The 26988-nt window shown below is 41.4% G+C and overlaps 1 protein-coding gene across 1 annotated transcript; it reads right to left on the minus strand.

Annotated features, from left to right (window-relative positions):
* Positions 1-2477: 2477 nt before the first annotated feature.
* On the minus strand, positions 2478-3413 carry LOC309796285 (olfactory receptor 6N1-like; the record flags this gene model as incomplete). The annotated part of the gene is given in 3 exon segments (XM_082609328.1): positions 2478-2864; positions 2868-2927; positions 2931-3413. Coding segments are annotated over 3 exon segments (930 nt in total).
* Between the last annotated feature and the right edge of the window lie 23575 nt (positions 3414-26988).

The following is a 26988-nucleotide window of genomic DNA, read 5'->3' on the forward strand; positions in this document are numbered from 1 at the left end:
TGTGAGAAATTTATAATGAAAAAGTGAAAAAGCTAGGGTGCTCTAAGAGCATATGATAAAGAGACTGGATGGAACCCAAAGAGTGAGCCAGGTGAAAAGTGGAGTAAGGAAGGGGAGAAAGAACAGCATGTGTGAAAGTTATGAGGAGGCAAACAGGTTTGAAGAACTTAGAGACATCCAGGAAGGAAAGGAGTTCAGAGAGCAAACAAGCAACAAAAGATGAGACTGGAGATTGAGACAAGTGGTATATCATTTTTTGGCCATGAACAGGCTCTAGATGGGCTACAGGTGTCCTTTGATGTTGACAGGTAATGTTGGTTACTTCCATGGGGCATTTGGACTTTATTAAGGGCAATGGGAAGTAGTTGAAGGTTTCTAAGCTCAGTTGACCTATCACCAGTAAATTAAAAAAAAATTCCCAATGGCCAATGCACTAAACAAAACCCTCAACCTATATCAAAAACCTGGGTTCAAGAAAAAGAGAAAAACATGTATGGATAGAGCAGATGAAGCATTTCTACTCTGTGCACCTGCACAGAAGGCTACGCAGAACCCCTGAGAGACTGAAAAGTAATTACACTTCTGCACTGGATTCATGTCTTAACCACACGGAGTGTGTTCTGCAGGCTCTATTTCCTAATTGAGGGTAATTACAAGAAGTTAAAGCTAGATTAGAGACAATTAGACCCTATACAAGAGGGAACTCTGTGGGTGATCAGGAAGGGAGTAGGAGGAACCAGCTGGGAAAGTGTTTCCCAAACTGCTTGGCATTCTTTGACTCATATTGTAGGAGGAGGTTTCTTGGGGGGAGGGAGTCTATCTGTGCTCCTGGTGGTGCCCAGCTGGAGGGTAGGCAGGTGAAATGAGGTAAAACACACACACACACACACACACACACACATCACTGACAGTCACTCAAGATTACCTTTTCCTCAAGCCAAAGCTGCTTCATAGGCCAGAAGCCAATAAATGGAAACAAAGAGGAAAGGAAGGTGAGAGTCCCATTACAGTTCGATTGAAGACGTCTTATTTGAGCAACTACTTTTTGTCCCACTCTGGCTCTAGATACTGTGGAAGAGACATGGTGAGCATATGATCTTCCCTTTAAGGAGTTTCCAACTCTATTTGAGAAGTTTGGTGTGGCTAGAGCACAAAGGGGGAGAAGGAGATTGGTGAGGGGTGAGGTCAAGAGGTGGCCACAAGTCAGGCTGAGGATCTCTGATTCCATCCCAGGGGCACTGGAGAACCACGGAGAGTGATAAACAGGGAAATAGTCGGGTCAGTTTTGGGTTTCAGGAAGATACATCTGCCACTGTGGGGAGGGTGGATGAGGGGACACGGCAAGGAGCAAGGTTGTGGCGCTCAGTGAGAGCTGCCTGTGGAGGGAGATGGGGGTGTCTATGACCACGAGGAGGAAACTTGGGAGGAGAGGCCAGTGTAGGCAGAAAAAAAGTGACTTATTTTACTCTCTTCATCCACCAAACCTCCATTGCTTTGGTAAGTCATTGGCTCATTCAATCAACAAATAATTATTTTGCATCTGTGCAGAGCACCATGCTAGGGGACATTAAGAGTAATAAGGATGGGGCTTCCCTGGTGGCGCAGTGGTTGAGAGTCCGCCTGCCGATGCAGGGGACACGGGTTCGTGACCCGGTCCAGGAAGATCCCACGTGCCGCGGAGCGGCTGGGCCCGTGAGCCATGGCCACTGAGCCTGCGCGTCTGGAGCCTGTGTTCCGCAACGGGAGAGGCCACAACAGTGAGAGGCCCGCATACCGCAAAAAAAAAAAAAAAAAAAAAAAAAAAAGAGTAATAAGGATGATGTTATTCCAGTCTTCAAGGGTCTTGATTAACTACCTTTTCAAGTGAGTAGAACAGTCAATAGCTTCTCTAGGATTTTAGAGATTGTTCTGATCAGTGGAGAGGCAGATGATCTAAGAAACCACAGAAGGTGAGGTGAATGTGCATGAACCCTGAGGAGAGGCACAGGGAAGGGCTGCTAAGTTTGTATGGGAAGGGTATGGTGACTACGTGTGTATGTAGGTGTGTGTGTGTGTGTGTACACATGGGCACATTGGGCACGTGCACATAATGAAACCAAAAACCTTAACACCAACAGGTATTTCTATAACACACATACAGAAAGAGAGAGACAGAGAAAGAGACAAAGACAGAGAGATAGACTTTTGTGTCAAACAAATTTGGGTCTTTTGAATTTTCCCCTAAAAGGCCTGGTAGAATAGCCCGAGGGAGTCACTTGTCTGGCAAACTTAATTTTACCATGCAAGGATTCACCTGGTATTCTCAAGGGCTTTAGGCTATAGGACCTCAGGGATGGTCCCTGCTCTGTTGGCTATTTCTCTGGAAGGAAGGAGCAGCAGTGGTCTGAGCCCCCAAGTACAAAGCCTAGTGCTTGGCTTCGTTCACAGAAGCCCAGGCTGCTCTGAGAAAAAAGACTCCCTATGGATGGCGAGGGCCATTAGGTCCTTTTAGCATACATACACTGACTCATAAGCCTCCTCACTGCCTTTTTAACATCCTTGTTTCTCAAGCTATACACGATGGGGTTGACCATGGGAGTGACCACGGTATAGAACGGGGAGAAGATCTTGTTCAGGGCAACAGCCTGGGTTGCTGTGGGAATGGCATACACTGTTCCCAGTGTTCCATAGTACAGAGTGACCACTGTGAGGTGGGAAGAGCAGGTGGAGAAGGCCCATTGCTTTCCTGCAGCTGATGGAATCCTGAGGACAGCAGCAACAATGTGGATATAGGAGGCTACAGTGAGTGGGAAGGGCACCATAGTGACAAAGGAGGCCAGTAGGAAAGTGGTTTCCTCCACTGTCTCAGTATCAGAACAGACCAGCTACAGCACAGGGGTCAGGTCACAGAAGAAATGGTCAAACTTATCGGTTGGACAGCAGGGCAGCTAGAAAGTCATGGTAACAGTGACCACAGGGGTTAGGAACTCACCCAGCCAAGATCCACCTGCAAGCAGGGTACATGTGTGGAGGTTCATGAGGGATGGGTACTGGAGGGGGCTGTAGATAGCAAAGTAGCAGTCATAAGACATGGCTGCCAGAAGAAAGTGCTCAACTACTGCCATGGAACCGAAGAAGTAAAACTGGACCACACATCCTACAAAAGAAATCACCTGGGAACCTGAGAGAAGGGTCTGCAGCATCTTAGGGCCAATGGAGGTAGTGTACCAGATCTCAAAGGAGAAATTGGACAGAAAGAAGTACGTGGGGGTTTGGATACTGCAGTCAAGGGAAATGACTATAAGGATAAGAATGTTCCCCAGCAAGGTCACTACATAGATTCCCAGAAATATCCCCAAAAGAAAAAACTGTAACCCATGGAGACTCCCAAATCCCAGGAGGAGAAATTCATTGAGAATGGTCAGATTACCCATATCTGTGACATTCATGCATTAGACCTGAGGAAAGGAGAGAAATATAGCCAGTTAGAAAAAGATCCATGCTACTGGAGGGGGGCAACAGAACCAGATATGCCATATATTATAAAACTCAAAGACCCGGTCTTTTCTCCTCTGGAATAAATTTTCTGTTTTGTTCTACTAGGTGTATTTACCTAATAGTTATAGTGAAATCAGAAGCTATGCCTTGGAGAGTTAACAGAGAGGGTGTCTCCTTTGCTGTTTTCCACTCTTTTTTTGACATAACCTGTGATGAATCTACCTTTGGGATTCTCACAGTGGGAGGCAAACACCTCTTAATGGGGACATGGCGCGGAAGCTTCTCTGAACTTCTGAAACTCAGCTTTTAAGACTCAATGGAAATGTGAGTCCAAAATGATAAAATAGCATTAGAATTCACACAACCCTATCTCCCCCCAAACCCCTAAGTCAGGGTGGGTTTCCCCAGGAACGTAACTGGAGGGAGGAGGGGAATTCAGAACTACTGATCTTAAAGTATCTGTAAGAAAAATAAGAGTTTCTGCCAGGCTCTGGGGACATGGAGCTGATTGCTTCCATGGCATCAAATTCCTATGGAAATTGGGGGGAAAATGTATGTAAAGTTATTCACTTGAAATGTTAGAGGAAAATTATGTTCCATCCTTCATAAATGAAAATGACATTCCTGACTCACAAGCAGTAGGATGTGCATTTAGAGTTATTTTTTTTTTCCAGCAGCAGGGATGGGTTAGCAGTGAGTCATGGATGCAGTTCCTCCATCCCCGCAAGCACACCCCACCCCCCCAGCTCAAAGACCCAGATTTGTGACATGGTTGTCTGGTCTTAGTGCCTGAGCTGTGTGATAGGATTAACAATCAATCTGTGCTGTGGCCTAAATTAGGGGTAAGTGTGAGGCCACAGTTAGCGGCTTGGTTCAGTTGGCATTCTAGGCTGAAGGCTCAATCTGAGGCCAGGGAATAAAAGCCATCTTTGCTGCTTTGCTTGGGGTAATGACAATGTGTCCCTAAAAGATTACAGTTAAGTCATAGTTTTGTAAATGAAGTCCTATTTTAAATCCACTCAGAGAACTGGCTATTCAAAGGACTCTTGTTAAGAATGCTTCTGTGACATGAAAGAATTTCTCCATAATTTATCCTTTGTACCGATATGGATTGTTAATACACAGGGCTTGTGTAAAGGAAGGCCCACCTATAATGGGGGTATCTAGGACATTTAGGGAGCCTAAGGTGGTACTGAATGTAATTACAGTGTGTAAGGAAAATCAGTCAGTAACTAGAGTTGTCCCTGGGGGTGATAGCTGCTTCCTAATTGTGGGATTAAGCTGCAGTGTCCTATTACTTACCATTTTACCTTGTCTTCAGAGACGGCAGCCAGCACTCAGAACCAAAATTAACATCATTAGATTTTTATCATTCAGTCCCAAGTCTCATTAATTAACAATGAATAAACTTGATTTTCCCTTTTTGGTTTACAGGTGTGCTCCTTGGTGCCTCCAAATTCAAAGGCACACCAGCTTCCCTAAATCTTTGCCCATGCTCTCTTTTCTTGCAGTGAAGACAGAGTAATGACATCGCAGAAGAGAGGTTTCAGCTCAGAATTCTACTCATTCTTTCATTCAGTCATCTATTCACTCACCACATAGTTTTGGACACCTACTATGTGTCATATATTGGGCTAGGTAGGCATTGGAGATAAAATTATGAACAGGAAAGTCATGGTCTCAGTGTTTCCAGAGCTTACATTCTACTAGTGGAAGTGGTCTCAAAAATAACTGTAAAACTGGTATTGTGATCAATTCTATGTGGGTATTAATATAAAATACAGGGTCTTAATATAAAAAACAATATGGGGAGAGGTGACCTTGTTTTGGCAAAATGGTCAGGGAAGATCTCTCTGAAGAAGAAGTCATATTTAAGCTGAGATCTGATAAATATGGAGTAGCCAGCTATGAGAACAGTCAGAGGGGAGGTATTACAGGTAGAGAGGCAACGTGTGCAAAGGCCCTGAGTGAGATAAACACTTGAATACTGGAAGAATAAAATATACAAGCAAACAACAAAAAACAACTGTGGCTGGAGGGCAACAGGTAAGGCAGGTGAGGAAAGAGTGATAGGAGGTGAATTTGTAGAATGCATATCTGATTTACAATTTGAAAAGATCCCTCAAGCTTCTATGTGGAGAATGGATGGTAAAGGGCTAAAAGGGAAGGTGAGAAAACTGGTGAGGAAGCTAATATATTAATACAGGTAAGAAATGGTAGGATCAAGTTGGGATGGATAAGGTGGATTAATTTTAAGGCTTTTTACATAGTAGAATTGATATATATTTTCGTACTTTTCTGTATGCATATTATACTTTAATAAAAGTTTACTTTAATGAAATGACATAGATTGCAGATGAATTGCATTAGAAGAGGGCATGAAGAACAGGAAGGAATTAAGGATGAATCCCAGGCTTTTGGTTTAAGCAACTGCATAGATGATCATCTCTTTTCCTGAGATGGGAGGACCAAGTAGGTAATTTAGTTTGAGGGGAATGACTCCTGTCATTTGCAACAACATAGATGAACCTAGAGGACATTATGCTAAGTGAAATAAGTCAGACAGAGAAAGATAGATGCTGTATGATCTCACTTACATGTGGAATCTAAAAAAGATGAGCTGATAGACCAGAGACTGGAGACGTGGTTACCAGGGGCTGGGTGTGTGGGGTGGGGAAAATGGGAAGATGTTGGTCAAAGGGTACAAACTTTCAGTTATAAGATGAATAATGTACAGCATGGTGACTATAGTTAATAATACTGCATTGTATACTTGAATTCTCTAAGAGCGTAGATTTTAGGTGCTCTCATCACAAAAAAAGAAGGTAACTACATGAGGTGATGGATGTGTTAACTATCTTGATTGTGGTAATCATTTCATAATGTATACATATATTAACTCATCATGTCGTACATTCTAAAACAGTTAGAAACCCAGTGCTCTCCCTTAATTCAGACCCCCAACTCTATCCATTTTTTAAAAAGTAAGCAACAAACACATGACATACAAATGTGCCCCTAGCTCTTTATTCCCCCCAAAGTTATACTGATATCAGGGGCAGTTGTTTAATGATGTCAGGGATAATTGGTAGGTACAGAAGATCATCTTGGTAGCCTAGTCCTCACTCTTTAGGTCATCCTTTTGTCTAAATACATATAAACCTGTTGCTGAAAGTGGTATCTGAGAGATACTAGGCTGGTGAGCAGGAAAACTACCCGGAGACAGTCTTTGAAAAAGCAGAGCAGAGAAGAAATCCTTAACTAGTACTATACTAGCTCTTCTGCCAATAGATGAAGTTGGGGTTTTTTTTGGATCAACCCTCTGTATAAGTAGTGCCTTTCTTGAATAATTCAAATTTGTGCCATGCAGCAGGAAAATTTGATTATAAGTTTATTTTCCTTTGGGCACAACTTGTGGAACATTATAGACAGATCACTTTTTAAAGAAATTGTACATTAATGCAAGAAACCCCTTGGTGTCCAGGGGAATGATTTTGTTATTTGGGTTCTTGCACCTTGAGACCTAGACATAGGCGTTATTGAAACCAGGAGACAGGCATTGCTGAGATGCCTGAAACAAACATTACTGAGACCCAGAAACAGACTGGGAGATAGGAATTATTGAGACCTGGTGATAGATATTTCTAATTCAACTATACTCTTTGGCGCCAAATACTCTCCCCCTGTTCTGTTCCATTTGTCAACACGACAGACAATGAAATGGGCCAGGAAATATCTTGGGCCAAATGATATGTGATGTGTCATTGTGTGACATACCTAGCCTAAATGTGAAGAATGGCAACAATTATCCTAGTAAGTTGTGCAAAGAATAACAGGCTCATATTTTTGGTCCCAAACTGTCAAGATATTTCATATAAAAATTTGAGAGAATCTAAATAATCTGTATAAACACCTAAGTTTCCCTTTACCTCAACATAGACTCTCATTATGGTTGTTACTTTATAGCAAAAATCCGAAATTGGTGGAATTCAGAAAACATTCTGTCAATAAACCATTCTAGAAAAAAAATTGATCTCCACAATGCCAAATACCCAGTTTGAATGAGGAGTTTACTTTTTAACCTGATATATATATATATTTGTTTGTTTGTTTGTTTGTTTGTTTGTGGTACGCGGGCCTCTCACTGTTTTGGCCTCTCCCGTTGCGGAGCACAGGCTCTGGATGCACAGGCTCAGCGGCCATGGCTCACGGGCCCAGCCGCTCTGCGGCATGTGGGATCTTCCCGGACCGGGGCACAAACCTGCATCCTCTGCATCGGCAGGCGGACTCTCAACCACTGCGCCACCAGGGAAGCCCCCCTGTTATATATTTTTAATTGACTTATCATGTTCATCTTGTCCTCTGAGTCAAGAAATAGCATTTGCTAGACTTTCTATGCCTGCTCCATTTCCTTATATCCAGAAGAACTGAAACATCTAGATCCATCATTCTAATACTTATCTGCTCATATGCTCATGGTGTTATGCATTTGAATAGTGGTAACATTTCTTTTCTTGCATCTTTCACTCACAGTCCTGGTGTTTGACTCGAACAACGGAGAAAACCTCAGTACCCCTCCTACTCACTGCTTTCTAATCCCCATTTTGTAGCATTCAAGAGCACTATCTGTCACCACTCACATTTTCTTTTTCTTTTTGAAGCTTTCTGCTCCTAGACTCCTCTTCTTCACTGATCATGACAGATTTACAGTGGTTAGGAAGCTGCAATAGTCACAGTGATGAGGTATCTTTGGTCTGTACCAAAGGCTTTATCATATCACAGGGAAGTAGTATACTGTAGTAGTTAAAAGCATGGTCTTTTGTGTCAGATAGACCTGAGTCTGTGTTCTGGCTCCACCACATACTCTCTGTGTGACTCTGGGCAAGTAACTTAACCTCTTGGTGCTTCAATTTTCTCAGCTGCAAAATAGAGAATAATTATAATAATAAAACTACCTCATAGTGTTTTCATTAGAGTTGAATGAGAAAATCTATATGAAGTATTGGTGAGGTGCTCAGCACTCTGTAAGTGCTCAATCTCATTTTCATTTGACAATGTGTACCTGTGTGTACAATTACTCTTCAGGTGTTTTATGTGTTGTCTCCCTCACAAAGTTGTAAGTGCCTCAAAAGTAGGTGCAATCTTGTAGTTTTTCTACTGTTCTCCTCTGATCTCCTTCACATATCTAACGTAAGAAATGAGCCCCCAGTAGGATCTTAATAAATATTTATTGGTATAACTTTTTTCCCATCCCAGCCCAAATCTGCAAGCTTTAATATGGTCATTCTTGACAGAAGTCCAGAGAGATTTTTCTTACTTCTCACTGTCCTTTTCCTCTACAGAGGGGCTTGCCCATGACCCCATGATCTGGTTGCTTCACTCACTTTGACAGAGAATCAGAATCCTCCATCAAGAGCATTCTCAGTCTAGCTGCTTCTCTAACTGCCTAACTTAATATCCTGCCTTAACTTCCTTCCATTAGGGAGTCAGGTCCTGCCTGTTTGCTCAATACGTTGTTCTCATGAAAATCAATTTCCTTTAAGCCTGTTTCCCAAGGATAATGTTTTCTCCTTCCACTGGAAAAGTTAAAATTGTGGAGTATACAAAGAGTATCCAGAATATCTTGTGCCAACAAAATTCTTACCAAATCCTGAACTGTGAAGTTTGTGGGTTCAAAGGAGCCAATTACTACTCTGAAGTCAGACTTCCCTGTTGTGATGAACAGGGCCAACCCTCAGCAACACTGGGATACTGGGAAAGGTTGATCTGAAGCTACATTTCCTCTTTCTTTCTCTAGCACATTCCATCCCAGTTTCATATTGTCTCTGAACCTTTTCCTTTCTCTCCACCTCTAGTTCAGTACTTCTAAGAGTTCCTTTCAAAATATTTTCTCTTTAATTTGTAGTAAATGCACATCTATTTTTTAAATTAATTTTTATTGGAGTATAGTTGTTTTACAATGTTGTGTTAGTTTCTGCTGTACAGCAAAGTGAATCAGCCATACCTATACATATATCCCCTCTTTTATGGATTTCCTTCCCATTTAGGTCACCACAGAGCAATGAGTACAGTTCCCTGTGCTATACAGTAGGTTCTCATTAGTTATCTATTTTATACATAGTAGTGTCAATCCCACTCTCTCAATTCATCCCACCCCCCATTCCCCCCGGTATCCATACGTCAGTTCTCTACTTCTGTGTCTCTATTTCTGCTCTGCAAATAAGTTCATTTCTATCGTTTTTCCAGATTCCACATATAAGCGATATTATACAGTATTTGTTTCTCTCTTTCTGACTTACATGGGAGCAACCTAAATGTCCATCAACAGAAGAATGGATAAAGAAGATGAGGTACATATATACAATGGAATAATACTCAGGAATAAAAAGTAACAAAATTGTGCAATTTGCAGACACGTGGATAGACCTAGAGACTGTCACACAGAGTGAAGCACATCTATTTTTTTTAAACATCTTTATTGGAGTATAATTGCTTTACAATGGTGTGTTAGTTTCTGCTTTATAACAAAGTGAATCAGTTATACATATACATATGTTCCCATATCTCTTCCCTCTTGCATCTTCCTCCCTCCCACCCTCCCTAGCCCACCCCTCTAGATGGTCACACAGCACCGAGCTGATCTCCCTGTGCTATGTGGCTGCTTCCCACTAGCTATCTATTTTACGTTTTGTAGTGTATATATGTCCATGCCACTCTCTCACTTTGTCACAGCTTACCGTTCCCCCTCCCCATATCCTCAAGTCAATTCTCTAGTAGGTCTGTGTCTTTATTCCCATTTTGTCCCTAGGTTCTTCATGATCCTTTTTTTTTTCTTAGATTCCATATATATGTGTTAGCATATGGTATTTGTTTTCCTCTTTCTGATTTACTTCACTCTATATGACAGACTCTAGGTCCATCCACCTCACTACAAATAACTCAATTTCGTTTCTTTTTATGGTTGAGTAATATTCCACTGTATATATGTGTCACATCTTCTTTATCCATTCATCTGTTGATGGACACTTAGGTTGCTCCCGTGTCCTGGCTATTGTAAATAGAGCTGCAATGAATATTGTGGTACATGACTCTTTGAATTATGGTTTTCTCAGGGTATATGCCCAGTAGTGGGATTGCTGGGTTGTATGGTAGTTCTATTTTTAGTTTTTTAAGGAACCTCCATACTGTTCTCCATGGTGGCTGTATCAATTTACATTCCCACCAGCAGTGCAAGAGGGTTCCCTTTTCTCCACACCCTCTCCAGCATTTATTTATTTATTTATTTTTGTTTTTTGTTTTTTGCGGTACGCAGGCCTCTCACTGCTGTGGCCTCTCCCATTGCGGAGCACAGGCTCCGGACATGCAGGCCCAGCGGCCATGGCTCACGGGCCCTGCCGCTCCGCAGCATGTGGGATCCTCCCGGACAAGGGCACGAACCCGTGTCCCCTGCATCGGCAGGCGGACTCCCAACCACTGCGCCACCAGGGAAGCCCTCCAGCTTTTATTGTTTGTAGATTTTTTGATGATGGCCATTCTGGCCAGTGTCAAGTGATACCTCATTGATTTGCATTTCTCTAATGATTAGTGATGTTGAGCATCCTTTCATGTGTTTGTTGGCAATCTGTATATCTTCTCTGGAGAAATGTCTATTTAGGTCTTCTGTCCATTTTTGGATTGGGTTGTTTGCTTTTTGATATTGAGCTGCATGAGCTGCTTGTAAAGTTTGGAGATTAATCCTTTGTCAGTTGCCTCATTTGCAAATATATTCTCCCATTCTGAGGGTTGTCTTTTGGTCTTGTTTATGGTTTCCTTTGCTGTGCAAAAGCTTTGAAGTTTTATTAGGTCCCATTTGTTTATTTTTGTTTTTATTTCCATTTCTCTAGGAGGTGGGTCAAAAAGGATCTTGCTGTGATTTATGTCATAGAGTGTTCTGCTTATGTTTTCCTCTAAGAGTTTGATAATTTCTGGCCTTACGTTTAGGTCTTTAATCCATTTTGAGTTTATTTTTGTGTATGGTGTTAGGGAGTGTTCTAATTTCATACTTTTACATGTACCTGTCCAGTTTTCCCAGCACCACTTATTGAAGAGGCTGTCCTTTCTCCACTGTACATTCCTGCCTCCTTTATCAAAGATAAGGTGACCATATTTGCGTGGATTTATCTTTGGGTTTTATTTTTGAGGCCCTTATTTAATATAAAACTGAATATAGATCTGTGATGGAAATCTTTGCACATAGTAGGCACAAATTATTTGCTGAGTTAATAAAATAAAGATCCCAAAATACAACTATTTCCTCTTGAGTATTTTCGGTAGTGAATCAACAACTAATAAAAAGTGTTTTCAAACTTCCAGCCTTCCTTTTGGTTCAATACTACTAGGAGACCCCCTTCAAAATATCAGTCCTTCTTTTCAGGCCTTGATTTGTGGTTAAATTTCTTGAATTCATTATGAATTTGGAATCCTCTGAATAATGAGGTATAGAACTTCACTACTGCACTAGCTATGAAGGAAAAATTTATTGAGAAAATTAATATTGTAAACAAAGTTTCAGGGGTCATGCTGAACCTCCTCAGGAGAATCAAGCACACATAGTATAAATCAATATTGCTGATTACAGATAATTTGTGTCTATATATTAAAACAAATGCCTCAGACATTTGACAACATTTAAAGCTGTTAATTCAAGTTATTGAATATATTCAAGAGGAAAATAGTTGCATTTTAGATTTCCATTCTATTACTCAGTCAGAAAACATTTACTGAATGCCTGCTATGCATAGTCCCACTATGGGTATATCTTGAATTATATAGTAAGTGTGCTCCTTTAAAAAGTATATATCTTTTAACTTTTTGAAAACTATTGCAATTCCAAATTCATTTAGGGGGCTTTCTAAGAAAAGAAGTCCTGTGGCAAATTTTGGAAGAGTGAGCAATATTTTGTAATATGACTACTTGTCTGATTGTTATATCTCTGTTTTATAAGTATAGAAATTTAAGCAGTAGATTTTCTTAAATAGAGTTATTCCTGTAATTTAAAGTGGCCTTTATTCCCAATTATTATCATCTGTTAACATGCGACCCTAGATTTCTCTGGGTTTCAGATAGCAGCAGGGAAACATCTACCACTACATCCCTAAAAATTCTTTGGTAAGACAAATTCAAGAAGTCTTGCTCTTCTCCTCCCCCTCCCCCCCCTCCTCCTCCTCCTTCTTCTCCTTCTTCTTCTTCTTCCTCTTCCTCTTCCTCTTCCTCTTCTTCTCCTCCATCTTTTTTTTCCAGAACAGTGTTACCTCTTTCTCTAAAGAAGCCCATTAGGAGCAAAAGATGGCCTCATTTTTTCTAGACTGCAACCTTGGGAAATTCTCTAGATGCATTTTTAGGGCCTTTGTTTCTTAGGGTAAAAATGAGGGGATTCATTTTGGGGGGTGATCACATTATAGAGAAGATAGATTTGTCAGGTTCTCAAAGATGAAGTCCACACAGAGGACTCACTTGCAGAGTAGACAAGGAGGTTGGAGAAAGCATTCTGACTTCCATTGGTAGTGGAATGGTGAATGCCACCACCTGTAAAGGTGGTGGCGGCGAGGAAATGTGATACCAGAGCCTATAGAAAAGGACCCATATCCACTGTGCAAGTGCCAAAAAAAAAAAAAAGGGATTTACTGTGGAGTACAGGTATTGATTTACGCAGGGGTAGTAGTGTAGTAAAGTAGAGGGAGTATGTGCTTTGAAGACAGAAATAACCCATCAAATCCCAACGTGGCCTTTTGCTAGTTGGGTGACCTTGGACAATTGTTTAAGTTCAGTGCACTTCAGCTACCTCATCTGTAAAATGGGGACAACAACCTCATTAGGTTTTTGTGTGTTTTAAATGCAAATGCCTTTTATGAAAAACATCTGCTAAAATAAGTGTTCAACAAATATTAGTTCCTTCTGTCCTCTCCCCTTTTGTTTCTTTGGTGAAAAAAAGAGAGAGAGAGAGAAAAAAAGATGAGCAGCTTCATTACTGCAAAGAAAAGCAGCCCAAATACCATAGTGATGCTGATGCTGTGATTGGGAGTCAGGAGCTGGGAGAACCAATATTTCTCACCAAGTGGCGTGTAAAATTTAAAGTTCATAAAAGCTTTATTTAGAAGACTGTACATCTCTTGGGGGCAAAGACCTGACCATATCTTATTTCTCTCTGTAATTACATGGCTTCGTGAACGGTTGAAAATTCAGAGGACACCAATCAAGCTTACAGGTGATTCAACATAGACACAATTTTGTACTTAAAAGGACTTACATCGAAGATGCCAGGAAAAGAAAGTTTGAAAATTGGATGACTAGTTCTCAAAGTTTAGTTATAGACTAAAAACAAAGTTTCCGCTAGTCAATCTTCAAGAGCTGAAGAATGTTATTGATATAGAGTGGTGATTGGTATCTGGGCAGGCTGGTAAGTGCCATTACATAAAGGAGTCTAATTTCCTGCTCTGTATTTTTATCAGAGGTTCCAGATGGAGAATTGGATCATAAGTTTAATGAACCCCTCTTGTAAGAATTTGTAGTAGATAGGAGGATGGTTTTCATCAAAGCTTAAGTGGTAAGGACAAAGGGACAAGATCTGAGGTTGTCATAGGAACCTCTTTCCCCTCAAGGGCCATCAGTAGGATTAAATAATGGCCATGGTGCACATTAGCAAGACTAAAGACAGGAGATGAACAAGATGGGAAAGAAAATAACTGGGAGTAAGAGATAGGGGAAGAAAGAAGGAAAAGAAAGACGGTGCTAATGCCAGCACTAGCAACTTTAATCACTCCATAGTCATGGGTTACCAGTCTCTGAGCCCTCTCCATTTAATCATGTGATTTCCAGCCACAGTCAGGTAAGAGATGTTTATTAAGTCCCTGTTCTGTGCCACCTACTGTGGTAGGTGCAGTGGGCGATGCAGACAGGATTAGAACACAGTTAGGGTAGAAAAGAGCTTTCAGTCTGGCACAGAAGGCTGACAACTTTTTTCCAAGGTGGAATGAAAAATGCCAAGAGAGAGATTCAAGCAAAGTGCTCGAATTAGAGGAAGTGGAGAAGACTTCCTAAAAGATGTAGCATTTGAGGTGTTCCTTAAAGGGTGCAAAGGACTTCAGTATGTGAGATTAGGAGAGGGCATACAATGCAGAAGAAATGGATTGAGCCAAGAGACCAAGGAGGAGGGTCTAATATGGATAAAATGATAGCAAACTCTTGCCCCCACTTTTTGCTGTTTCCTATGCACCAGGCACTACGCTAAGCAGTCTAGATGCATTACCTCATTTAACCCTTATAATAAGCTTATGAGGCAGGATTCCACTATTATCCCTATTCTATAGATGAGGAAACTGAGACCAGAGAGGCTATATAAATTGTCCAATGTTACACAAATATGAAGTGGCAGAGCCACATTTCGAACCTGAACCTATCTGAGTCCAGAGCCCATGCATGCAACTAACCAATAGACTATTTGCAAGTCAGGTCATGGAAAGGCATGACAGCATAGTGTGGCTTGAGCACAGAGCATATGGAAAGGAGGAATGACAGCTGCAGCCAAACTGTGGAGCATCTTATTGGCAGCATAAGATGCGGGGTCTGGATTCTGTAAACAATGGGAAACCATGGGAAATTTTAAAGTAGTGAAGTGACAGTGAAAGTGGTGCTTTAAGAAGATTAATCTGTCAGCAGTGCAGAGGATGGATGGGAAATGAGAGAAACTGGAGGCAGTTAAGAGGCTATTTCAATACAATAGTCCGGGAGTAAGGTTGTGTATTAAGCACTTGAACTAAGAGAGCCAAAGAGGGCAATGGACAGAGGAGAGACATTGTGAAGGGAAAAGAAAAAGCAGTTCATGACTAACTGGATGTGGGTGTTGAGGAAGAGGGAGGGGTAGAAAATAAATAAGGGACACTGAGGTTTAGAAGCTTTCTAACTAGAAGAATGGTGATGCCAGTCACAGAGTTGTTGGACAGCTACCCTGGAGAGAAGTTTGGACTTGAGACTGAAACAGGGAGAAATTTCTAAAAAGTGATTTTTGTAACTATGGAAATGAATGAGATGAACTTGGTGAGAGACAATAGCCAAAGGTAAAAGCTTAGGAGAATGCCACCATTGAGTTGATGTGGCAAGGAGGGACAGTTATAATGGAGGTAGATGAGGGATGTCACTGGGGAGGGGAGAGAAACAGGGAATGGTGAGAAAGGGATCTTGAGAAGGTTAAGTGATTGACATTGTCAATATGGTAGAGGAGTCAGAGAAAAAGAAAGATGGGAAAATACTATTAATTTGAGTGATTAGAAGATCTTTAGTGATTGACAAGCAACAGTTCCATAATAGAGCCAGATTTCAAGGGGATGAAGAAGAGAGAGAGTAGGGGTCACACACTGGACACAGTGGGTGTAGAAAATGCCCAGAAGAGTTTTTGTGGTGAAATTAAAGGAGCAAAATAGATACTTAAGTGGTGCTAGGACTATTGAAAGGGCTTCTTAGGGTATGCATGATCCTAGCATATTTGTTAGCTGAAGGAAAATGTTTATTAACTAACAATTGCTAGTGCAGATGTAAAGATTTGGTGTCAAAGGTTAATAGTGACTAGAACGAGATCCTGATGAATGTAAGAAAGGGTAGGTCTAACAGCTAGGTGGAATGTTTGCTTTGGCAAATATGGGGGTGATATAATACACTTTACATGTATTGTTGGTAATCCTCACAATCTTGCAATATGTGTAACATTACCTACATTTTACAGATTAATAAACTGAGGGTCAGTATTTACTTGCACAAATTCACACAACTAGCAAATGATGGACATATTTTTCTCACCCAAGAGCTAAAGTGTGAACTCAGGTTTCCCTGGTTCCAAAATTCATGATCTTTCTCTTCCATCAAGGGGTGGAGGATTTTCTCAAGTTTTGAGAAGCTTTAAGAAGGAAGTACACATACACACACAAATACCCAAAAAAAAGGAAATACAGTGGACTGTAGGAAGGGTTCGGTGAAAGAATCCTTGCTAGCCTGGTCTGCATTGCCCAAAAGGCAAAGATTAAAGCCACAGCCAAGAAATGTCCTTCCCCATCTTTCTATCTGTGACCTACTCACTTCATTGTAAGAGCCTGTGATCTAAGGATGGCTCTAGGTGTACTGGTGAATTGGACAACTATTGTTTTAGCAGTAACCACTCACCTCATTTTTCAATCCTCTCAGCTATTGTAGACAACACTCTAACTCATATTTAACACACATACACACACATACACATGCACACACACACATGTACACACACACGCATGCATGCACAGATCTCTAAAACTATTTCCTTAACAATCTAACTTTTCATTGCAGAGGACTTATTAAATACTCAAAGAAGTGTTCATACCGAAGGTGACTTAGTGGCTTTAACCATCCAGTTCAGGGATAAAGATTAAGAACTATCCCTACTCACCTGGTTCCAGTTCTAATTCCCTTCTTATAGGGTGTGTTCAGAGGTTTGTGAAAAGTGTCTCTGACTCTTCTTCCCCATGTTAAGAGTATTAGAACACCCCTAATATGACCTCAATCCCCTCTAATATCTTTTCCCCAAAGAGGCCCCTCCCCAACCTCAAGTCATTGCTTTAAGTGGAAGCAATTCTGGGTGGAGAGATTCTAACCAAGGTAGACTGAGCCACAGAGGGCAAGACGAGTTTTGAGGACACCAAGTTGAATGTAGAGGCTCTGACCTTTGCCAGGTTTTCCCTTACTCTCAAACCAGAACCTTGCAGCACAAGCCCTATTGCTCTGTCTGTCCTTTTCTCACCCTCCCTCTCCCGAGTCAGGTGCCTCGGACTCAGAAGATGTGAATTAGTTGCCATGGTTACCTATGAGTGTGCCTGATAGCCTCTTCTCTCAGCCAGTTCTAGGCCCTGGACATCTGTTCTCAGTTCACCTCTTCTAATGTTCCCAAATCTAAGCCCAGGACCATATGCCAAGTTACACAGTATCTGTGTGTAGGTGGTGCAGAGGCCTTCACCTGCATCCAAGGCAAAAGAAACAAGAAAGAGGAAATGGAGTAACAGGAAAGCAGAATGCTTAAAAGGAGTTCTCTGGGACAAGGAGGCCAGGGCTACTAATTTAATTAAGAGCTTACTATCTGCCAGCCACAGTGATGTCCTGTCCCTTATTTCATTTAACTCCTTCATACAACGTTATGAAATGAGTATAATTATTCTGATATGCTGTAGGGATGAGAGAAATGGAAACACAGAGAGGCAAAGTGACTTGCCTAACATTGCGGAACTGTGATTTCAACTTAGTCTTTATCTGAGTTTTCAAAACACACCTCATTGGATTACACTGATTTACGGAAGGAAAGTGAGAACTGCAGAGAAATCTTTCCCCAGTCCCCACGCCTATGAATCCCTCACAGCCTTTCCCCACAAATTGGCCCCCTCCTTCAAATGTAACCCCTCCTCAGACATCACCTTCTCCTTCATAGACTCCTTTCTCCCTCTATGATAACCTCTTTCCACCATTCTGAGGCTCTCCACAATTTCTCTTTGGCTAAGTCCCCACTTTTCCCATATTCTCAGGTAGATCCCTGACTTTTCAATCCTATGGGGTATCTCTCATGGGATGGGAAGGAGAGTGGGATAGGATAATTTTCCTGACATAAGCAGAACAGAGTACTCCTGTATTAGTTTCCTATTGCTATAATAAATTACCACAAAATTTAGTGGCTTAAAACAATACAGATTTATCCTCTTCCAGTTCTGGAAGACAGAAGTCTGAAATCAGTTTCACTGAGCTAAAATCAAGGTGTCAGTAGAGCTGTGCTCCTTCCAGAGGCTCTAGAGGAGAATGTTTCCTTGTTTTCACCAACTTCAAGATGCATTCCTTGTATTCCTTGGCTCATGGCCACTCCTTCCATCTTCAAAGACAGCAGTGTTATCATCTTCAAATCTCTCTTTGTTTCTGTCATAGTGTCTTCTCCTCTGTAGCCAAATTTCCCTCTGCCTCCCTCTTTTAAGGACCCTTGTGATTACATTTACGGTCCACCCGAATTATCCAAGGTAACCTCATCTCAAGATTGTTAACTTAATCATATCTGAAAAATCTCTTTTGTTATATAACATAACATTAGGAGTTTCCAGGGATTAGGACTTGGATATTTTTGGAGGCCATTACTCAACTGACCACAGCATACAAGACACTCAACTGTAGCCTTATAGCAGGAACTAGTTGTCCTTCATCTCTGGAGTAGATGAACCAGGACCTCAAGAGTTAGAGTAGAAGGCATAAGCATGGATGAAGTTAGAAGACTTATGTAAACTTGAATTTTGTTGAAATGAAGTCAAGTATGGAGCAGGTGATTTCTGCTTTCTGAGGAAATGTCTCTTTACTTGCATACTACCCTGACAGAGAGAGGTATAAAGGAAGGTAGGACTTAGAGGTGAAGACTTCTCCCCTTCTCTTTTCCAAAATGGTTGCCTTACTGTTCTTCTGTCTTGCCTGGGTGGTTTCTCTGGCAGAGGAAAGTTGAGGAAAGGCTGAGACTTTGGCTCCAGAGACAAACGGAGGTGGCTAGAACCCCTCTCTGGGTGAACTCCTCTCTCCCTCTTCATCTCCATATTAAATCTCCTCTTCCCTATCCTTGTTGCCAAGCAGGCACCTCCTGTTTTTTGGGAAGTGAAGCTACAATAAAGTGAAGCTCGGGGTAATAAATAGAGAGTGGAGAAAAGGAGACACTTTCCTTAGGAGAATCCCCCATGTCAGCTCACTTCAGGACAGAGAAAAGCCTTCTCCATCAAGCAGTCTGAGGGACGTGAGGAATTGGGGATGGCTGCCAAGCAGTGACCAAGAGTTACAGGGTCATTCCTTGGTAACAATTATCTTCTTTTCCTTGGCACTGAATATTGCTACCTATCTAGGAATTAGGGACCCCCATAAACATCTTACCACAAGGTTCTCTGCCTGATGCTTATCACAAGGAATAGCTTTACTCACTTCTGGCAGGTCTGAGATAAAGCCCAGTGAAGAGAGTGGAGAATAAGAATTTTGGGGGCTCAGATTCTTAAAATCATGGAAATACTGGTTGGGATGGAAGCATGGGAGTGTGCCTGGCCCCTTACTAAATTGTCATGGTCTTGGAGTGTCAGCAACAGCATCATAAACTCAGTGAGGTTTTGATTTACGAGCACCAGATGCACAGTTGTGCACTGATGTTTTTTGTGGAGTTAGCAGCTGGTTTCCCATATTTTGTTCTTGTTCCAAGACATCATCTATTATATTGCTCAATGCTCCTCCTTATATAAAACCTCATGACAAATTCTTCTCCAAAGTTGGAGCCAGGAGAAAGTTTGTTTCTCCTAGTGAACTTGTCTGCTTTCTTCTGCCAGACAATGAAATCAATGAAACCCATCATACAGAAGTACCCGCACTTCCACACTCAAGCCAGAAGGTTCACAAAAATTCTCCATCTGAATGAGTTTTGAGTCTACTGAGAGATGGAGTGTCAGAGGTAAGGGAGAAGCCACAGGCAGCTCACAGAGCTCACTCAAGACTGAGGATGCAGGGCAAGCCTCAACTTCTGAAGAGAAGGACTGACCAACCATATACCAAAGACCTAATAGGGAGAACTTCCAGGCAACAATGATGACACCATCAAATTCTAAGATTAACCATGTTAGGACCTTCTCTAGCAGAAAATTTATGAGCTGAGCCTGGTCCCCAGGGTTAGGAAGAGCTGGGAATATTTAGGAACAGGCCTCAGACGGGTCTTCTTCTCAAGTATCGCTGATTTGTGAAGGACCAAGAAGCTCTGGGAACTGGTAGTACTCAGGCAGAAAAAAAGGCCTAATTGGCCATGGGAAGTCCAGGGAGATCTACTGATCTGATAGCTTCATGTCCTGAGTCTGCTGTGATAGGGTATAGGAGATATTTGACTTTCTAAACCCCACTAAGTCCTTAGACCAGTTCAATTATACTTTCTTGCTAAACTTTTTAGTTGACTATGAGACAAATGGGTCACATCTTGCAGAAATCCATGGATGGTACTATTATAATCCAGTATTAACATTATGTTTTGATTTTCACCTTGGTTGCCAGGAAACTTGGTTCTAAATTTTGCTTGATTGTTTTAGTATACTAAAAATAAGGGGGGGTCACTATATTTTGTTTTTTCCCATCTCCTTCCCTTTGCACTTATTTTATTCTTTGTTAACAGATTTTAGTCTAATTGTAGCAAGAATTTACCAATTGTAAGCCACTTCAATTATTTTTGAAAGTAAAAAGGGAATAAATAAGCATACAGATATATGATATTTTATTTGTGGGCTTGTCAAATTCTTCATATGCCCTTGCTTGGATTTATGTGGTAGGGCTATTGACCTTGACTCAAGCTATGCTCACCTTTGTTCTACAGATTTGTTGCCATTGACCATGAGGGGGCCTGGGCCAGTGGATGTCCTGCTAGTAGAGTCATTGCTGCAAAGGAAAGAAAGTATCTCACTTTGTTAGATGCTTTTATTACCCATGGCATCACAATAACACTTTCCTCAAGTTTCTTGCCTTGGGAACACCTAATGGCAAGACACTTTTGATACTTCGGTAACTAAAGCTCCTTTAATGGGGTCCATGATGAACCTGCCTTGTTTTGTTCTACAGTGAAAAATGTTATAAAGAAGTTGCAGTATATATTTTGCTTGTAACAATGCCTTAAGCTATTAAGGCCATTTGTTATTTTCTGAAAGCAAGAGAGATAATGCTCACTAATAAAATTCACCACACTGAGGGTAGCTCTAAGTTTCTTCCCCACGAAGTGTTCCATTGCTCTTGTGGGTTTGCTACTCTTCTCTATCTTGTGTCCTTGTAAGATGGGGAGGCAGCACAGCTCTTTTAGTGCTGGGGCATTGGACTCTTTCTGAATCACAAGTAAGTCAGGAGTAAGAGCCAGCTTAATGCAAGCTGCACCCCCTTTTTATAGTTCCCTCTCCTGGTGCTGGCTTCCTTGTTTGCTTCTCCCTGTCTCCAGAGTCCAGCCTCCTTGGGCCACTGATTCTGGTGTTTCCCTGAAGATCCTGTCTTTTACTCTATTCCTACTCCCCATCTAATATTCAGACATTGAAGTTTCCCTTAACCCAATCTCTCCCCGAACTGAAAATGCAAATGCGCCTGCTTTATTGTCTGTACGTATTAAGCTTCTACAAGAGACTTTGTGCTAAGCACAATGCTCTGTATGGGGCAGGACAGGAAGGTGGGGGTGGGGAAGCAGAATGGCCTTTGAACTGTCATGGGTCATCAGCTGGAGTGCTTTATGCTATTCAGGCCTGTGATAGGGGTGAGAAGAGCAGAGGGGGTAGGTGGGGGACAGAAGGAGGAAGAAGTACTATGGGCTCCATCATGAAGCCAGAGGGAATTGAGCTGGAGAATTGAAAGCCATCTCAGGGTGAGGAAGCTGCGATTTCAATCTCACCCCAAGTCTCTGGATAAAAAACTGTTCACAATTCTACTGTCATAAGGGCATCAGCTCCCAGTAATAAGAGAACAGTGCAGAAGAGGAAGGCAAGAGAGAAAGGTTGTGGGTTTCTCATCTTCCTTTCGGGTCAAATCCGAGAATCCAGAAAATGTAGTTTTCCTCAGACACAATGCTGTGTGATGTTACACACAGGGACCTGAGGCCAGTTCCACATGAATGGGACTCTCTGACAACTTTGTGTACTAATAGTTCACCTGTAATCCTAATTGAAGGTGTTTATTTCTCTAGCTTCTATTTTTAAAAGCCACTGGAGGTTTGACAATATAAAAGTTTCAACTTTGAAATTTGATGGATTAAACCTAATGTAGAGGGGCTGAAATTTTATAGTCACTATCTGACTGGATTCAAGTGTCTGAAACAGAGAGGTTTTCACAGGGGCAGGCAAGGGTGGTGGCAGTGTGCAATACATGGATCAACAACTGGCTTCTTTTAACAAAACATAAAAGCTATTTCCAGCTGAAATTCTCAGAAACACTATAGGAAATTAGTATAACTGATTAATGTGATCTCATCTAATAGAAATGAGAGTTGAAGTTTTATCCCTCTAGAACAGGTGATTAGAGGCAAATGAGGGGCAGGTTCCCATGGCAACCATGTGGCTATCTGAGACCCGAAGGAGGCCTCTGAAGAGGAAGCTTTGAGAAGGAATATGCATTTTTAAAGGGAAGAGATAGTAGACCTTTGTCTTTTAGGAACATGCTGGATCGCTTAGGGAATTAAGGTGATGTGGAAGTACCTCTAGAGTTGTTCTGTGCGTGCTGGGGAAAGACCTTGAATACTGTTCCAGTTTCTTGATGTGTGAGGATCATTCCTCCATTTGCTTACTCTTCTCACTCCAGCCCCCTTTGAGGGGGGCCATAACTGAAAGGAAACAGGGTATCTATGGACATTACTGCAAACCTGCTTGGGGTCATGGTGGGTGTGGGTGTCAGGTGAATCCACCATGCTCAGACCCTCCGTTTCTCCACATAGATCTGCCCTCTCCTCCTTGAACTCATAACCAACAATTCTAGCCCAGCATGGGATTGGGAGAATCTTTGGGGTGGCAGTCCTTGTGTTGAGGGAGGTGTGGCAGGATATCACACCTCCTTTTGTGAAGGGGTATGGCTGACAGCTTCCTGTTGATTCCCTTTTAGTAGATTAAAGTCCTGTTTCATAGAAGCTACCATGGATAAGGGTACAAATCAGAACCAAGTGGCACTGCTTTTCTTATTCTAAGGACTTTAAACTACCGCTTCTGCCATATCAACCTCTTTCTGCTGCCTTCCTCTTCCCTCCTCTCATAAATAAAGTATACAAGGTCTTCTATTTGCATCCTTCTCTTCTGGCTCCAAATCTGGTTCTTTTCCTACTCCTTAGGAGAGTATGGGGGATCAAGGACCATGTGTTCCCAGGAGAAGATGTTATTGCAGTCTCCTGAAGGCAGCTGGAGTGTGTGTGTGGGGTAGATTTTTAAAGACTTATTCTGTTCGACTGTTACAACTCCAGGAGCTTTGCAGCAGTTCTTGAACTTGAGGCCTCTAAACTGTTTTCACTCACAGTGATGGAAAGTAATTCATTCTCAGTCTCCCACAGGAGAATATCCTGTTCCCACCATAGGCCTTGGATGACCTGAGTCAGGAGTTCTCTCCACTCTGCTTTCTTGATTTCCATTCAGTCATTCATTCTTTCACTTGCACATTCATTCCTTCACTCATTCATTCATTTGTTCAACTCTGTTGTGTATATCTCAGGTACCAGACACTAAGTAAGGAGTTGAGGATCCATTGATGATGAAGCCATAGTCTCTGCTTTTCTGTAGCTTATGGTTTTCTGGAGTATTCAGAGACCTGTAGATAATGGCAATGTGATAGGGGAAGAATAGTGATACCACTATGGATTGATTTACAGCATGGAAACTTTGACCTGAGTGGGGGGATGAGGCCAGTTGTGAAGGTTTATCTTTGTAGAAATCAACATTTTCTGGCTCCCAGATATCCACCTCCCCCTTCTTCGCCCAGGTTCCTATGTGTAGCAAATACTCAAAGTCACTACTTTATTTTCTAAATAGGATTTTTCTTTTTTGGTTGGGGGAGGTAGTTCATCATATGAACCACCAATCAGTGTCTTTAAAGAAAAATATAATGCCCAAATGCTCTTTCCCATTGAAATTCTGGGAACTATAGTAGGAAATTAGCCCACAACTGACTAATGCGATCCCCTCTAACAGAAATAGTCCCGTACTAATATATCTGATCAATCTAGAGAGCTTAGATTGCCTGGGTACATAAAGAAGTAAGTGGGATGCATTTTTTTTTATTAACCTGCTTTGTAAATAAATGTCCCTGCATTAGAACATAATCTTTAAGTGCTGTCCTCCATACAACACTCTTCCTGTGTCTTTCTCCCTAGGGGTAGATGCCCATGTGCACAGCAGTTACCTTTTCTTCTCTCTAATCTACCTCATTGAAAGCTTGCTTTCTCTTGTTGTTTCTCTTGGAACAGACGTGATATAGAAATTCACACTGTGGGGTAAATGGATGAAAACAACTTAATGCTGTACCTTTCATAAGGTATTTGCCTTTTAATGAAGACCAATCACTCAATTTGGAGACATAAGTCCTTCTTTTAAATTTTCATGCCCACAATCAATTTATTTTTTAGAAACTCATGCACAAGTCCCCAAATTCCAGATCTTTCAGACTTAGAATTCTCATGGGAAATTTTCAGACACCAGTAAATTTGACCCAGGGGAAATATTTGGGGGTAGAAGTGGATCTTTCTTTCTCCTGTCAAGTCCTAACTCTGTAATGCTGCTTGGGGTGACATCTGTAATTTCTCCTCACTTCTGGAAGTACTTTTGGCTCAGCCCATCTCTATTTCTTTGCAGTCAGCCATTGAATACTTCTAGTCCATGCAGAGTGGAGCTGAGAACTGAAGGTAGGCTTCCATCATCTCTGAGGTATGAATGGGGAAGATATTATTACAGTGCTATTGGACAATTGACCTGATTCTGGTTGGTTGTTTGGTTGAAAATCAGCCTTTCCTCACACATGAGTTCTGTGGATAGGTAAGCTCATATCTCAGCTCACATGTGCATGTGACCACACACACTCTTGAACATATTTGAAGACAAAAGGGTTGTGGGGGAATTGCTGAAAGACAGGTAATGATTATAAATGCTTTAGACACTGTGCTAAGGGAGTTATATATCCTCAGACCCTCCATATGAGGTAGGTATTATTATTGCCATTTTAAAGACGAAGCTGAAATTCAGATGTGTTAAATAAATTTCTTCAGATCACACAGTAAGTGTAAGAGGTAGTATTTGAACTTCAGTCTTGATCCAGAGCCTGTACTTTTAAAACCACTATATAATACTGCTTTTCCATTGGAGTGAGTAGATGGATAAGTTTGAGTATTCCAAACTGGAAGGAGATACAACTTTGAACAATGTCCTGGGGGTAATAATGGACAAGATGTGCCCCATGGGCACAAAGTATGCCAGTCCAGTGTGACTTAGAGGCAAGAATTCTTGCAGGGTAGTAGTGAAAAGAATTCCTGCAATGGTTGTCTAGGGCTACATTGTGGAGGGTCCAGAATGTTGATCCAAAGAATGTATCCATTATCCTTTATCTAGTACTTCAATTATTTATTTATTTATTTATTTATTTTGTGGTACGCGGGCCTCTCACTGTTGTGGCCTCTCCCGTTGCGGAGCACAGGCTCCGGACGCGCAGGCTCAGCGGCCATGGCTCACGGGCCTAGCCGCTCCGCGGCATGTGGGATCTTCCCGGACCGGGGCACGAACCCGTGTCCCCTGCATTGGCAGGTGGACTCTCAACCACTGCGCCACCAGGGAAGCCCAGTACTTCAATTACTGAAGACCAAGTTTCAGGAGCTAAAGAAGTTTTCAGAAAGTATAAATGAAAATATTTTTAGAATTGTACAGAGGACTTTATAGATAAACACTAAAGGCAGGACAGAAACATATTTAATAAAAGTAATCATTCAGCACCACGAAGCATTAGACAAAGTCTATTGTGAATTGTTTTCCCTTTGCACATCACAGAGAAAACAGCCAGTATTGTGATTACCAAGGTAATCTGTCTTCAGATTAATAGGTGATAAGAAAAAATAATGATGTTTTGTTGTGTTCCATTCTACAGGGGCCCAAAGGTTCTGTTTGGCCTATGTAGCATTTACAAAGAAGGTACTAGTCTAATAATCCTAAAATGACAATCCTGGTAACTTCACAAAATGACTTCTATTGTTGTATGGAACAAGAGAGATTCTAGGTAATAATGGAGATGACTCCCTGTGTGATGCTCCCTGGCCTGGAAGACCAGGGGCCTGGATTCCAATTCCAGTTCTACCACTAACTACTTGTGTCACCTGAAGACAGTCAGTCACCCAGTTTCTCTCAAGCTCAGTTTTCTCACTTATAAAATATGGGAGTTGCAGTAAAGTTCCTGACTGCCTTCTTTGCCACTTTTTTGCAAGTGTATTTATTTTTTTAATGTTTATTTAAATTTCACTAGTAATATGCAGATCTTTTCTCATTGTAAAAATGTTAAACAATACCAAAGTCTCCCTTCAACCTTCTACTTCATATCTCTTCCAAGACAGAAATTATATTTGTAGTGTAATCTTCCAGATGATTATTATGTATCTATAGACATATAGATATATGTACATAGTTTTGTGGGGGTTATTTTTAAAATAAATACTATCAAACTGTGTTGTTCTGCAACTGGATTTTTTTTTTATTCAACAGCATGTCTTGGGGATATTTTCAAGTCATTACATATAAACCTACCTCATTTTTTATAACTGATACATAGTATGCAGATACCATCATTTGTTTAGCTATTTTCCCACTAATGAATATATAGGTTGTTTACAAATGATCACAGTTACAATTCTACAATGGACAATCTTAGACATCTCCTTGTACAGATGTGCAAGTGTTTCCTTAGGGTATATTCTCTGACATGGAATTGCTGGGTCTGAATATT

This window comes from Mesoplodon mirus (assembly GCF_964341445.2).
Source record: "Mesoplodon mirus genome assembly, chromosome: X".
Lineage (NCBI taxonomy): Eukaryota > Metazoa > Chordata > Mammalia > Artiodactyla > Ziphiidae > Mesoplodon > Mesoplodon mirus.